General features: G+C 52.7%; 4 protein-coding genes across 6 annotated transcripts; 2 read left to right on the top strand and 2 right to left on the bottom strand.

The window, feature by feature from the left end:
• Positions 1-49: 49 nt before the first annotated feature.
• PV09_07476 (uncharacterized protein) lies at positions 50-1995 on the top strand. The gene is made up of 2 exons (XM_016361244.1): positions 50-1141; positions 1208-1995. Exons 1-2 carry the CDS (start codon positions 727-729, stop codon positions 1843-1845), a joined length of 1053 nt encoding a protein of 350 aa, XP_016210819.1. The 5' UTR covers positions 50-726; the 3' UTR covers positions 1846-1995.
• A 4018-nt stretch (positions 1996-6013) lies between these two features.
• On the top strand, positions 6014-8032 carry PV09_07477 (uncharacterized protein; the record flags this gene model as incomplete). The annotated part of the gene is made up of 1 exon (XM_016361245.1): positions 6014-8032. The coding sequence occupies one exon, from the start codon at positions 6014-6016 to the stop codon at positions 8030-8032; it is 2019 nt and encodes a 672-aa protein (XP_016210820.1).
• Positions 8013-10856, bottom strand: PV09_07478 (uncharacterized protein). The gene has a single exon (XM_016361246.1). The coding sequence runs from the start codon at positions 10763-10765 to the stop codon at positions 8198-8200; it is 2568 nt and encodes an 855-aa protein (XP_016210821.1). The 5' UTR covers positions 10766-10856; the 3' UTR covers positions 8013-8197.
• A 232-nt stretch (positions 10857-11088) lies between these two features.
• On the bottom strand, positions 11089-14706 carry PV09_07479. 3 transcript variants are annotated; one of them, XM_016361249.1, is made up of 6 exons: positions 14114-14706; positions 13720-13827; positions 13567-13639; positions 12522-13464; positions 12244-12319; positions 11089-12115 (listed from the first exon to the last, which is right to left on the bottom strand). In XM_016361249.1, exons 2-5 carry the CDS (start codon positions 13729-13731, stop codon positions 12277-12279), a joined length of 1071 nt encoding a protein of 356 aa, XP_016210824.1. In that variant the 5' UTR covers positions 13732-13827; positions 14114-14706; the 3' UTR covers positions 11089-12115; positions 12244-12276. The 3 variants fall into 3 exon arrangements, with proteins under 3 accessions (XP_016210824.1, XP_016210822.1, XP_016210823.1); XM_016361247.1 differs by lacking the exon at positions 12244-12319; XM_016361248.1 differs by having other exon boundaries at positions 13720-14706.
• Between the last annotated feature and the right edge of the window lie 840 nt (positions 14707-15546).

Below are 15546 nucleotides of genomic sequence, written 5' to 3' on the forward strand. Positions count from 1 at the left end.
TGCCCGCACGCATTCACCCACACGCAACCCTACTGCGGCGACGCCATGGGTTCTTCCCCATTATCAACGCTGCCTCAACTAACCCAAAAGGTCCCAGAGGCCTTCCACTTTTCGTCCAGAAGTTATCAATGGAGTCACCAGCCTTTCCTCGTTGATGCCGAGCCAAGACGTTACCTTCGTTTCCAAACTCTTTCTGCGCAGCCAATGGCACGCCTCACAGCCCGAAACACAACCCATACCGATGTGGCCCCTGACAATCGACCGTCGACCATTGCCAGCGCTTCCTTGACACATACTGATCGTCATCTAAGGCGTGTCGAAGCCCGTCTTTGTCCTGGACAGCAAAGTGCTGTCCGCACAAGGACCATGCCTTTCGCTTGTGCCGAACACTATCATACGCACTAGGGGCTTTGCCCCTGGGATCGTAAGTCGCGTTAAAATGTCTGTCATGTCCAAGTGCCGTGCTACTTCTGTATATCATTGCTTGAGCAGCATCATTGTTATTGCCTGTTACTTGCACTCGTGCTGTGCACAAGTCTGAGTGGGCATACATTCTTTTTCGGCCGAGGTGCGCTCTTTGAACGTGACATCCTAATCTTCATTTTTCTTTTCTTCACAATCTCTGTGACCTTCAGGAAGGCCAACATTCGCTCATTTATAAACAATCTGTTTCTCGAAACGCTTTGCAAAGAAACCGCCTACAAGTCTTTGCACAAAGGACCAGCAATGGTGCCCGCACGTACGCTCAATACAATTCTGCTTCTAGTATGCTTCTCAGCAGCTGCGCCGCGGTGGTGGGTTCATCCAGGTCATGGTGATTTCCCGAAACATTCCCAAGCAGTTTCTTCGGCTGTAGCATCTTCATCATCACCATCGTCAACATCATCCATAGCAGTTGTTCAGCAGAATGCCCAAGCCGTGTACACTCCACCTCCAGGTGGTGTTATCTCAAACGGCATTCTGTATCTTACAACTACCATCTATCTTGAGCCAGGCCAGTCCCCGTCCTCAGCGGTATCACCAGTCTCTCAAAACACGCCAACGGCGAAGCCCCAATCACAACAACAATCGTCTCCATTAGCCTCATTCGCTACATCTATAGTACAGGCACCCACAACAACCTCTGCCTTAAATACTCCTAGTAACTCTCCCGATTCCGCATGACGGATCAGATACGCTGCATTCAGGCCGACTAACAAGTGATTAGCAGCAGCAGCGCAGACCCCACATACTGCGTCAGCGATTTCTTCCCCAATCTCGAGTGACAGCAGCAGCAGCACCGGCGGCGACGGCGACGTCGGCCTCATCACCGCCGATATGGTGCTTGCAATTGCGCCACAATCGAGTACGTGCTCGAGCGCACCTTATCCAGACGAATGCGCAACAGCCAACCAAGCAGCGCCTGCATTCAACTCTGCTTTCGCCAAGTATGGCATCACCACCAAAGGGGCACAAGCCGCAATCATGGCCTGGGAACTCTTTGAGTCAGGCCAGCTCAAGTACAAGATGAACCACTTCCCGGCCCCAGGGACACCAGGTAAAGGTACGCGGTGCATGATGTCGCCAGAATTCGTTTCTGAATATGCCACTGCCGTCGTCGGCGCGGATAAAGTTAGTGCGGCCGGATCGCCTGCCGCAGTGCTGGACCTCGTCAACGGCGACGATGCCAGCAGCTTTGGTGGCGGCGCGTGGTACATGAAGACGAAATGTCCAGATCTAATCGCTCAGTTTTCAACGGCGGCAGATGCTTCATGGGCGTCGTTCATGACGTCGTGTGTGCAGACTACTGATACGTCTGATCGTGATGCATTGTGGACCGCTGCGAAGCAAGCGCTGGGTGTATGAAAGAAACGAAAATTGGTCGACATGGAGAGGCGTCATCAGCCATCTTGAGCCTTGGCTCGCAATGAATTTCCTTGCTGTGGAATTCCGCGCATCGCACCATTGCATAGTATAGTCAATCGAAAGTCCAAATACGAAGGCCAAACAATGGACCGAATTTTAGTCTTCTTCGTTTTGCTCATACCGACGTTTCATATCACTCTGCGCCACTGGAAAACGGCTTCTTTTTTTCTTCGCCAGCCCTGGACAGAGCATGGCACACGATTTGTCACACAGGCGCTGCGCCTTCGAAGCAGATTAGCTTGTCGATCTTGGCAAAAAGCTTGTGCACGGCAGTCCGGAGACGCAAAGGCTCCTCGGTGCTGAAATGGTCGAAATGCGAGCTCAGCTGACTCTTGAAACACTAGGAGTTGTGTACCTGTCATATAAAGTGTTTGAGCAGAACAGCTGGCATGGCAATGCGCTGTCCGTGTAGTCGGGCATCACATGGCTGTTGACGACGGTTGCGAGACACAGGAACCAGACCGTTCAGACCAACCGCGGTGTGGCTCGGCCACTAGAACTAGCCCAGCACAGTCCGGCGGGTCCTTTGCACCAAGCAGCAGCAGGGCAAGCCCATGCCGTAATGATGAGGGCAGTGTTCAAGCGTGTCGGCAGAGGCTGCAGATGATGACCAGCTGCGTTGGGCTGTTGTGGCTGAGCATCCGCTCGCACATTCGCCCGTTGGCTCTTCCGTGGGCCACTGGGCCTTGCTAGCGATGCTGGCTGCTCGCGCCTGTTTATCGCCGCTGCTGCAGCACATGGACGACTTGTGAGAGGGCAGTGTGGTCGTGCCCCCGCTTTTAAATGGTCGGATCATTGGCCAGTTGTTCTTACTTCTGGAACTCCAAGCGTCGTCGACCGCAACTCTGTTTCCTCCCCTTCATAACCTTCGACTTCTCTCTCCCCTTTTGTACATAACATACGTGCGCCTATATCTTCGCGCTGTTTTTCTTGCTGATATCAAACATATTGTACTTAAATTATCATGTGAGTGCATATTTAATGTCCCCCCTATCGTGACCAGCACAGAGGAGAAAATTGCGCTGACAGCAGATACCATAGACCTGTACATTCACCTAGCACGATAAGACATGTCTGCGCAACAATATTACGGCGGTCCCCCGCAGGGTGGAATGCAATATCCTCCTCAAGCGTACGCTTCGGCCGTTCTCGCATCGTATACGACTACCCTGGTCATCGTACTGACGAGATGAACATAGCTATGGACAGCCCGGTTACGCACCTCCACAAGGTCAATACTACCAAGGCCCTCCACCAATGCAGTATCAGCAAGGACCCCCCCCTCAACAACAGAAGGATAGAGGTTGTCTGGCGAGCTGTCTTGCAGTTCTTTGCTGCTGCTTCGTTTGCGAGGAGGGTTGCGAATGTTGCGCTGATTGCTGCGAATGCTGCGCAGACTGCCTTTAGATGTTCAGAAACTGGGATCGGAGAAAATACAGCCTCTGCGGCCCTTTCGAATTGGTTCGTTAAAAGTTGATGTCATGGCATAGGAATAGCAGCAACCCACTTGGATTGGATATCATACGTCCTTTGCGTCAACAACCCATTCTCCTGGCTTAAGAAACATTCATAGCCGCATGTATGTTTGACAGTTACTCTTTTTCGTTAATGATATTCGCACTCCGATACTCGCATTTTGCAGTTCTTAGCATTCTTTATCACTTGTCAATCGATCTCACGCAAATAGAACGTGAAAGGCATAGCTTGGAGAGGCCGGGTCTCTCGCATTTCTGAAGCATAGCATGTACACTGAGTAGTTCTGGGTCTTTATGTCAAATGACCTCCCGGCAAATCGCAATTATATGAAGTTGACCCATACCCACAAAGGGAGGACTTTCGCCATCCCAAACAAAGCGTTAAGAAATAGAGGAGAAGTTGACACGATAATGTTTGTTCATTAATCATCGTAGGAAGGTGAAAGAGATATTTTTCAAACTATACAGATTAGAAGGAGCCTTTATGCTGGCTAAGTAGTCGCGCAAGAGAAACAATGGCGACATTGTTTCTTTGTCTGGTGTCTGACACGATTCTCAGTGTATGTTAAATTCAAAGGGGGTTATTCAATCCACTGATTTTTCTTGCCTTTTCAGGTCGTAAACCTATCCCTCACAAGACAGGCTGCTATTTCTCATTTTCGTAAAACACCTGAGATTGAAACATATTAGCATCAGGAGACACTAAGAGAATAAATCTGTCGCATACTATCCATAACGCACCACACTCTTTTTGACATCATTCTCTCGAAGCTGCCATGACCATTTCTTATCTGGTCTTGTCGCCGTCAATTCGACGACGGAGTGGAAAGCGAATGTATGAATTCGTTCGGCCTCATTGCTACGAAAGGCAAATGATACCATACCGATCGAAGTATTGCACAACACTTTTGACAGGATGCGATGATGCGCAAGTTATTTTTCGAGATCATAAAATTGAATTGCTCCCCTCCGATTACTTCAATCAGCCGCCACGGCTTCGCCCTTTATATAAAAGTAGAGTATCGACTTCTCGTTTACGCGAGGAGCGTAGATCCGTTGCAGTCGGTAGAACGCAACAAAGTCCATGGGGAAAAGAAGACAAGCAAGACCGAGGACGGTTGCCTATCTATAGTTCGATCCCCTTAGAACATATTCCTGCTTCTAAACAACATCCAGGGCGGAAGCACCAAAGAGGATTTGGTTCTGGCTCTACATACAATTCAGCGTCATATTTATCACGTTTTAAGGATTTTCATCCAAGGCAAAAGTTTGAATCAGCCCCTTCTATGGACAGATTACACTCGCAGGGAACACTGAATAAGCTAAACAAAGGCACAAAACGCCCTCGAGGTGAACGACTTCCCGTGGAGGGCTCAACCGCTTCATCAAAGCACAGTATTTCACCCACTGTATACGAGGGCGGTAGACAACCCAGAGAAGTTGAGAAGGAAGAGACCAGGTCCAGGAAGAGTGAGCGCAGTGCAACACGTCAAGTTTCAAATTCTCCTTGCGCAACAGCTAGTGGGCGATGGTCCCGTTCTCCCTCACTTAAAGCGGTACGACGCGCATCAAAAAGCGAAAGTATCGATGACGAAGGTGATGATGATAATGACTACTACAAAAGACGTCCAAACGTGCAACCCATACGAATATCTCAAATAATAGCGAATGCAATGCCACAGGCCTTGAATTCAAGCTCTGAACCAAAGTACACAGCAAGGAAATCTGTGCATTTCTCATCTGACTCTGATCGCTCCAAACTCCGTACAAAAGGAAGCAAGCCGTCCCAGGCGCTTGCTAGCGGTAGTGAAGATGAATTTTACACAGAGGCACTTAGAATGAGGATCACAAAGGCTCTATTTAAGCAGTACTCACTCAGCGATGAGGTTCGAATCAAGTCATATGTACAACAGCCCAATGGTACACATAATGTGAAGTTGACACTATTACAGGACGGAATTGCTATCTGGCAGATCATGGTAACTAACGTGGACAATGAAATTGACGCACTTTTAAATATAATGACAGAGATCGAATTGAGTCGAACCCGCACAATAACCGTTTAAAAAGATTAAAAAAAAAGAAAAAAGAAATGGAGAGAGAGAGACCAGCGTATCCAAGCTTCTCTACAAATACCCATGTGTAGATGTTGCTCAACTCATTATGGGATGCGGTGTGGACACATTAAGGCAAGAAAATTCTCTTAAAGAGAAGATGATATTGCTGGAAACGAAAATTCCCAAATGAGATGAGTCGAAGAAAGCTGCATGGAAAATTATGGACTCGTCGACAATTGAAAGTATTGGTGTTATCCACATCGCCATCCATGATATTGTGAAGCGGATAGACTAAAGGAGGGTTGACCGTGAGTGCGCTCCCATGTCTTGTCAATTGATCAACGATCCGATGTGATTTTTCCCCTAAAAAGGTCTTCAAGTGTCCTTGCGTTTCTTCTGGATCCTCGCCATGTCACAGGCAACAGACACAGAGATCATGCGCATGGGATCCTCCACTCATAACAAGGCTTAGCCGCCGGGTTGTCTCCCTGCCTTCAACTGGGCTTCAAGGGGTGCAGAAGCCGTAGCGCCGTGTGCATCAAGTCGTCTTTTTTGCCAATTTCCATCTTCCTGGAAATGAGTCCCGTGAAAGACCTTCTTTCAAACGCCTTGACAGACGGCCATAAATATTGTTGTAAGGGTCATTTACCACCTACAACTTCGACAAGCGCATCTTTAGGCCTCCGGCCATTCATCCACAATCGCCTAAACAACGCGAGGAAACAAATACGGCTACTTGAGATTTTGCCTGGAGAACCACAGGAGTGGATTTCAATCAACATTCTTACAGTTTCGCTCGCTTCTGCGTCACAACGACAATATACTGCTTTATCCTATGCTTGGGGCGAGAGAGAATACTCTGCTCACCTGACTGTGGCCGGTGACAAGGTCTTTTCTGTTTCAAGGCATGTCGAGTCTGCTCTAAAAAAGCTTCGGTACCGTGACCGTCATCGCCTTGTCTGGATCGATGCGCTTTCCATATGCCAGTCGGATCCGGAAGAACGCGGGCGACAAGTTCTTCTTATGCGCGACATATATACCGGTGCCCAGGAAGTGATCGTCTGGTTAGGTGAAAGCGATCATTCTGGCTCTAGAGCGTTCCAGCTTTTGACGGACTTCGGATCCCTGCCCGCTGTACGCTTACTAGACAACACAATCGCTGAGAGTAGAAATGAGCAAGAGCGCGCATGGATAGATTCTTATAACCGCATTTCGCTTTGTCAGACTGACGTTCTAGCTCTTGTTCACTTCTTTGCCAACTCGTGGTTTAACCGAGTCTGGATCCTTCAAGAAGCTGCTCTCCCTAAGCCGGAGAACATTGTGTTTATGTCTTCTTCGTCTTCGCTCAGTTGGTTTGTCCTGGAAAAAGCCATCAACGCCCTCGTAACTAAAGGCGTTGCATCAGAAAGCCCTAAAGAGAACCTCGAAGCTTTATTCCATGGCATCCATCGAGCAAATGTCGTGCTTTCAGCAAAGAAACAGACGGCTATCGGACTGTTTCATCTCGGGCAGGCATCAGAATGTACCGATCCGAAGGACAAAGTGTACGGCATGCTTGGCCTGATGGAAGTTGTGGAAGGGGATCTCAAAATCACACCCGACTATGGGAATTCACTAAGTGAAGTTTATCGAGATTTGGTCTGGAAGATGATATGCCATCAGAAACGCGCGGACATTCTTGCGAACTTCGAGCTGGCGCAGACCGTCTCCGAAGAATCCACTTGGGCATCGCCTGTACCAAGACGAACAGTCGGCATGCTTCGGGATGCGGCCGATGGCTGGACTCGATCGGAAGCGAGACTGTTAGCCCCCGGAGTTCTAAGAGTGGCCGGAGTGTGCGTCGGGACCGTCAAGAATGCAACACCCTTCCCCCAAACCATTTCCCGCGCAGTTGAGCTGTTTGCCCACGAAGTGACGAAGAATTTGTCCACATGCGGCACACAGGGTCGACGCCCTGAAGATAATAACAGTGCCGAGTTTGAGGCTTACTGCACCACAATCGTTGCTGGCCTTGTTGCGGAAGCATGCTCGCAGCCGAATGCGCTCCCACTTCAAAATGTCGTGGATTGTGTAAATTATTATTTGCGCGTGCTCTGCACAGGAGACCAGCAAGCTGACGAGCCTCTTCTGCGTTCACTCAAGCAATTCTCTTTCGCCTTCTTGAATGCTTGTGAGGGTCGCACGTTCATAACGACCTCTGACGGCCACATGGGTTTAGGACCACCGGAGGCCAGGCGGGGAGACGATATCGTCGTAGTTCTAGGATGCAGACAGCATCTCGTCGCCCGCAAGGTGCCTGGTGGATATCGGCTTGTTGGTGAATGCTACATCTATGGTTTCCAACACGGGGAAGGTTTATTTGGCGAGCTTCCAAGCGGTTGGCGGCGCAAAATTGGAAAGAATCAAATCCTACATCAATACGTCAATGACGCAACTGGAGAAACAACGGAAATTGATCCACGTTTACGCCGTTTAGTGAGACGTGAAAGCCAGTTGCGATTGAAATGGATTGGCACGGCTCCTCATTACCCATTATTAACCGCAAAACATCTGCAAAAGCACGGAGTCCAAATCGTGAAGTTCGACCTTATCTAAGTTCATCCGGTAATTCCACCGATCTACGAAATCTATGCTGGAGATAGAAGATAATACTGTAAGCTATATATACAACCTCATGATCCCCGGAAACACGATTTATTCGTTACACAGAACTAGTTGTTGCAAGACTGAAGTTTCTATTGATCGCACCAACCGGACCGTCTACGCACCCATGGCCGCCTCGCCATACTGCCACTTTCCTCTTCCGCCTTCGCGGCCCTTGCGCCACCCCTTGGACCTCTCCCTCTCCCTCTTAGTCGCCATGCGAACGACCTCGATCGGCGTGCCGAGCTTGACCCTGCGGGCCTCCGTGGAGCTCGCGCCGAGCGCCCACAGGTCGCCCCATTTGGCCTTGCGCGCGTCGCGGAAGGCCTGCTTGCCGAGAGCGCGCCGCACCATCCAGCGCTCGTACGTGCCGGAGGGCGTGCAGACGTCCAGGAGGATGTGGCCCTTGCGCTTGAGCGGCGCGGGGACGATGCGAGGCAGCGACAGCGGGTGTGGCTGCGGCTGCTGCTGCTGGGCGGCGTCTCCGGTCTCCTGCTCCTCCTCCTCCGCCGCCGCCGCTGGGTTCTCGCTTTGTCTCTCGCCCGCCTCCTCTCCTCCCCTCTTGCCCGATCGTTTCGGACCGTATCCTGCCTTTGCCCTCTCCGTCGCGCTATCTCTTTGCTCAAAACCTTGGCCGAAGAGCAGATCATCCTCCTTGGTGCGAACGTCGACCCCTCTCTGCACGGCCAGATACGAGAACTCGACGTCGTCGTGGTTCCTGGCCTTCGCTTGCAGAACCGTCATGAGGTAGCTAGGTCGTATGTACCGTTGCTGGAAGTAGCACCAATCCTTCCTTCCACGACTGACACCCGGAACCGGGTAGAGCGGACACTGTGTGTGATTCGTGCAAGGCGCAATGATGCACCCCTTCTCCTTCACCGCGAACCGCTCCTTCTTGTCGCCGGTCTCCTTTGACGCACTTCGCTGGTCTTCCGCGACGCTTTCATCTCCGGGGGAAGAGATGTGCTTGCGAAGCAACAGATCACGCGCAGAGGCGATGACTTCGAATCCTCTGGGCACGCCCTTCTCGATAAGAATCAGAAGACCGCCGTTGGGGTTGAGCAGCGACCACAAGGTCTGCGTGCGCGCTTTGCGTTCGTGCTCCTCCGTCAGGGACCAGAGCGCATGGGACGCAACAATGATATCGTACCTTTTTCGCGGCTGCTGCGTGTTGCTTTCCGTCTCCGTGGGGTCGATGTAGCCTGGCAGTCGCGGTATGAACGTCGTGTTTTCCAGCAGCGTGCTGGCCTTGTGCCGCAGCGAGTCGCTGCCTGTTACCACCGTCGCTTTGCCTACCGGCGCTCTGCTTCGCCCTTGTGCGTCTGGCTCCTTGCTTTTGCCATCGTCTTCCTGCATGCTCTCCCACTCCGCTCTCAACAGCTCCCTGATCGCTACAATGGCTGCTCCACCAGCTCCTGCGTCCAGCACTAAGGGCCCACCTTCTTTCCGTATCAGCCCTCTCAGCCATGCGCTGCCCATTCTCTTTCTGCATTCCACGAGCACGCTGACGGCGCTGGCGTACATCTGCGGCATGATGCTGCTCACAAATACATTTGACTCCATCGGGCTCATCTTGCTCTGCATCGCCGTCAGAGGCACCGGCCGTTGTCCCTTGTTGCGCCCAATCGCTGGCGTGGACGGGGAGTCTGGAATGCCAATGCCGCCCAAGGACTTGTGCGCTGCCTCGATCAGATGCTTGTTCGATACGTTTGAAAGCATGGCCTGGACCGGCGCAACAAACGCCTCACGTGGCAGTTGGAGCGTCGACGGTTTCGTGCCGAACTTGCCCGCTTCCGTGAAAGGATGTGTGCGGACGAAATTGTCGTCCTCTGGCCAATTCTCGTAAATCTCCTCCAGGATCTCATCTCGCGTTCTGGACCTCGAGTGCCCCGTCTCCTCCGCGATCTCGCCAAACGTGAGAGATGTATCTTCCACCGTGGCGAGCGCCTCTTGAACCTCCAGATCGATCAACGGCCTGCGCAAGGTAGCAGGCTCGTCCGTCAGCTCGTCCAAGTCGTCGTTTTTGTCGCCATGCCGCTCCGCATCGCGGCCAACCATCTCAATTTCCTCATGTTCCTCGACATATTCAAACTCATCGACGGTACCGTCTTCATTCTCCCTGAGAAGCACAGCGCTATCCTCCTGGCCTTCTCCAGACGTCTTGGCCAGGTGATCAGTCGTTATGGCTGATGGCTCCCCGTACATTCTCTTGTATATCATAAACTCGGTGTGCGTCAACGCGCCCTGCGGCAGGGAGTCTCCAAAAAAGTTGCGAGCCGCCTTTGCCATCTCTTCTGGGGAGGCTCTCAGCCCGCCAGGCTCTAAACTGTCCCCCACGTCGGGAAACGTGCCATCTGTTTGACCCTCATCCTCTTTCCGTGTTGGCTCGCGTAGCTCGGGCGGCGTGTCGAAATCCTCTATGGGCGGAGGTGAATGGTCGCGGGCTTCGATTTCCTTGCCCGATCGCTTCGTTTCTTGCGCACTGCGTGAACTCGACGTCGCCAGAAACCTTGCCCTTGTCGACGATGAAATAAGCTGTGCTCGCAACGGCGGCCGTAGCATTCCCGATTCTAGAGTCGCCAAAGTTGCTTTGGTAGAAGGAAGGATCCTCCTGTTCAATGCTGAACCTAGTAAACGGAGCCGACACTGCGGGCATATCGACCACGTTGATCTCCACTGGAGCATCTTTATGAAGCAAAACGCAATGAATTCCACCAGGGGGAATTTTTATTTCGTCCTCACAAGAGTGCTCACAATGATGTTGGTTGGATTCCTTCAATAGTGACGGCGACGAGGGCTAATCCAAGCCGAAGAATCTTATTTTTCCAAAACAGGTAATTTCCTGGACGCACGTTTTCATGGGGACAAACGCCAACGCGCGTTCCCACATGATCCGCGGTTCCATCCACGTTCGTCTGCACATCCGGTCGCCTCCGTACTACGGTCAATATTCCTGTTCGAGGCAGACCGTACAATTTGGGGTGCAAAGTGGTCGAGAACGTGATGCCTTCTATTAAAGGAAAAAAAAAAGAGAGCATAGAATTGCTAAACTATCAAAACCGCCAGGAACCAACGTACAGACACGAGACCTTTTCTGCTCCCTCAGTGTCTTTCCCTTGCACCGCGATGAGCATCTCATTCAGCTTTGTGAAAAGCGTTCTAAAAGCGCTCATTCCGTAGCCGGCGCTGTAAAGTCGCGTCCCACCTCGTCTTGCCCTTCCCCACTGCTTTCGTCTACCGCCGCAACTACCTCTTGGAAAAAAAAAATGACAATTTGGTGTTTTTTTTTGGTTGTGGCAAACGTCCCCGGACCACTTTTGTTTTTATTCGTTGAACCTCCCCAGAAGCTGGTAGAACATGCCAAGGGATGTATTGTGGTGCTGCTGTTGTCCGTTGTGCCGTATCGTGCATATCTTTCTCGAGTAAAGCTATACTGATTCTGGAATAAAAACTCAAATTGCAAGGCAAAGGGGGGATGGGGGCAAATTAGGTTGACTGAGTAGAGACCGACACAATGAGAACCAAAAATCCATGTACGCGCAAGGAGAGGAACCACCTGAGAGCAACATTGCCGAATACTGACAGTGACTGCGGTGAGGGGGGGGGCTGCCCATGTAAGAAGTTACTCGTGCACTCGATGCCGCGTTTCACACGTTCCGAGAGGTAGAGGATGAAGAGCCCTGCCCACTTAAAATACGCTTCGCTTCGTGTTTGTCCGTTGATGCAGAACCGATGCTCTTCACGTATTATGCAGACGCTGTCACGCCGCGCCGGGAAATTGAGATCCGAAAACCACAATACGACATGACATGGTGTATGGTGCCGCCATTAGGTGCCGACCAAGCGGCGACGCCGCGTTTCACAGGAGTTGTGGTGGTTTGTTAGGAGAAAGATGAACCACGGCAGTCACGCTCCAGCTGATTTCATAATCATGCACGACAAGACTGCCTCGTCATCGATGTTCAATAATTATTGGCCTCATCCTTGCGCGTGTGTGAGCGAAGTTGCATCGTGCCAGTGCGCGCACTGCTCTGTCTGCTCACCCGAGATAAATCAGTACACGCTCAGAAAACTGGCTGTCCATTTTGAAAGGAAGAAACGAGGAGAGGGGTTGTAGGGCTGGGCGGGGTAGACCAAGTTAAGAAATGTGCACCAGTGCTTACAAACACAAGGCTGAAAGCCTACAGACATGGCACTCACATCCCGGTGCCGCCGCGCGTACCGCGAGCGCTGCTGTCCCTGAGTCGCACCAAGACATTAGCACACTGTTCCATGCGTGCGTTACAATATCTGGGCTCGATCGAGACATGCCGCAATCGAGGTTGTACAGCGTTTTTGTGCGTGGACTGTGGACTGCTGTGTCGCCCACGGAGGGCCGGCACCGTTCCATTTGTCTGCAAGAACAAATCAAGGCAAAGATAAGTGAAATGTACAAACTTACACTGCGTTGGCGGGGCGGCCGCTGCGGGTACCAGTTGGCTTGGCAGTTCCAGCTTGGGGTTGGTTGGAGGTGTCGGCCTCCTTGTTTTCCGGATCCTTCTGCTGAGCCTGTGCAATTGCCTGTGCATTCTTCTGGTACTTGTAGACGGTCCAGTCGAAGACATAGTCGTACTGGAAGCCTTCACGGACAAAGAGATCGCGGAAGATCTTGCGGAGGTAGGAGTAGTCCGGCTTATCGTCGAAGCGGAGAGAGCGCGTGTAGTTCAGATAGATGGCGAACTCGTTGGGGAAGCCGCGGCAGAGGACCTCGGTTGGGGTTGTCATCTTCTTCTCCATGATTCGGTCGTACTTTTGCTTCTTGGTGGCGGCCTTTAACCCCTGCCAGGGAAGGGAGCCCCGGCAGAAATAGAGCATGACATAGCCAAGAGACTCCATGTCGTCACGGCGGGATTGCTCGACGCCCAAGTGGGTGTTGATTGACGCGTAACGAGCGGTACCGGTGAGGTTCTTGTTCTCACGGTAGGGGATGTGGAAGTGCGTCTTAGGGTCACGGTACTTCTTAGCCAAGCCGAAGTCAATCACGTTGACCTGATTGCCACGCTTGCCGATGCCCATCAGGAAGTTGTCTGGCTTGATGTCGCGGTGGATGAAGGACTTTGCGTGGATGTACTCGATGCGGGAGATGAGCTGGTCGGCAAGAAGCAGCACCGTCTTCAGCGAGAACTTGCGGTTGCAGAAGTTGAAGAGGTCCTCAAGGGAAGGGCCGAGCAGGTCGAGGACCATTGCGTTGTAGTCACATTCGGTGCCGAACCAACGCACGAACGGGATACCGACACCGCCAGCGAGGGACTTGTAGACGCGAGCCTCATACTCGAGCTGTGGGTGTTTGGCCTTGACACTCTCAAGCTTGATGGCAATCTCTTCACCGGAGATGATGTTTGTGCCTACAAAGGAGAACAGATCAGTATCACGCCGTGTGCTACGAACAACGCACTGTCGACATGTCCGTTACGTGTCGAGCAGCGGAGGACACGAGGGCGTCGTACCGAGGTAGATGTCGCCAAAAGAACCGGAGCCGATTTTGCGGCCGATGCGGTACTTGTTGCCGACCCGGAGATCCTGCAAAGAAGAGTCAGAGGACGTCCCAGCAAGGTAGAGAGGCTGGAGCGGGGTGAAGGCGTGGGATGTGCTCAACGTACCATGGTCGTCATACTGAAGGTCGTCTGCTGCTAGAGCACGACTGTGTGTGTGTGTGATATAAGAGCAGCCGAGACGAGCGAGTGGGTGGCAGGGAGATGGCCAAGTATCTGGAGGGGTTAGCCTTGTTGTTGCAGACGTTGTTGTTGTTGTGGATGTCGGAAGAACCGGTGAGGTCCAAGAAGGCAGATGATGAACAAGGCGGTGAAAGGACAAGCGGCCGAAGTGGGCTGGGGGGGTGGATGTTTGAGTTGTGGTGCGAAGAGCCAAAGGGCAGTCAGGTGGCAGAGTGGGGACGAGAAGAACGAGCAAAGCCGGGGCAGGGAAGAGGAAGAGAGGAGGGAAGGAGGGAAGAGCAAGAAGTCAAGCAGGCTGAGGTGGTGACCAGCAACGTACCTGGGCCGGGCCTCGAGGAGCGGGAAGACAGAGAATTCAGGCTTGTCTTGCAGCCCAATCGAGATCAGAGAGAGGACAGCAGCCAAGAGGGGCCGAAACACGAGACGAATCGGGGGGGAGAGGAAGGCGAAAAGCAAAGAAGAAAGGAGGAAGGAGAAGAAGAAGACGATGAACAAGAAGGAACACAAGACGCCCTTCTGGCGCAGGTCAGCGTCGGCGGTTTGAGAGAGAAAGAGAGAGAGTGTGTGTGTGGGTGGGATTGCAGAGAGGATGTGAAAGGGCGCGAGGTGAGGAGGGAGAGAAGGAGACGGCCAGGCAGAGGGAGAGGACGGCGGAGCGAGCACGCAGACTTTGCAGCACGCCACCGTACAGCACAGAACGGCGCAGTACGGTCCGGAACGGGGCGGTACACTCCAGCACAGTCCAGCAAACACAGCCCGCTGGGCAATGCGCGACTGGGGGCCGGAGCAGTGTCACTAACCTTGGTGGAGCGCCGGCAGCCAAGCCGGAGAGGCAAACGGCAAAGAGGCAAACGGCAGAAGGCAAACCCGCGGGCGGCAGACGAAGCGGCGAGAAGAAGCACCGCTAGCAGCAGCAGCAGCAGCAGCAGCAGAAGAAGAAGAAGGACACACCAACAAACGGCGGCTTCTTCTTCCTCTTTGGGTGGTCGATGCGGTGGCAATCCACGTCACCGGAACAGCAAAACAACGCCAATAATCACGACGGCCGTGACGATTCCACAGGCACAGGCACGGGCACGGGCACGGGCACAGGCAACACACTACAAGTCATGTTGAGACGCCGTTCCAGCACCCGGCGTAAAGGCCGCACCAGCTTCTTTTTTTTTTTTTTTAATTTTTTTTCTTAATTTTCGTTGTGTCTGCCATTGTCTGCTCTCACTGAAGCCGTCAGCGTGTCCATGTCATTGCTTCTTTCACCGTCCTCGTCACCGTCACTGTGGCATTTTGACGGCCTCCGTTTTCTCCATCAGCCTTTGGCGACGATCAGACACGGTACGGGGCCCGGTGCGTCGCGCCAGGCGCTGCGGATTGACCGATGCAATGGCACCAAACGGCTTGTTGCGCTTGTGCTGCATGCATTGTTCAGCTTGCTAAATGACCTCTGCTCGGTGCCTGTTGGAGTGGTTCCGCTTTACACAGGTCATGTAGCGTTCTGGCAAGCGCCCAGAACCGGCCAGGGCGCTGCGCTCAATCGGCGACCCCTCCTCCGTCCACCCCCTAATGGTCAGCGTCCCCCCTCCCCGTTGCTCTGAGGCTCCAGCCCACAAAACCCCCCCAAGCGCCGCTGCTTGCCTGGGCTTCTGTCCAGCGCCCTCAACAATCCCCCTTACCCCCCGCGTCCCCCTAACTTGCTGCGTACGCGCCGCCTACTTACACAAGTACCGCGCTCTTCCTGCCAGCGGCTCCTATATT

This window comes from Verruconis gallopava (assembly GCF_000836295.1).
Source record: "Verruconis gallopava strain CBS 43764 unplaced genomic scaffold supercont1.30, whole genome shotgun sequence".
In the NCBI taxonomy this organism is placed as follows: Eukaryota; Fungi; Ascomycota; class Dothideomycetes; order Venturiales; family Sympoventuriaceae; genus Verruconis; species Verruconis gallopava.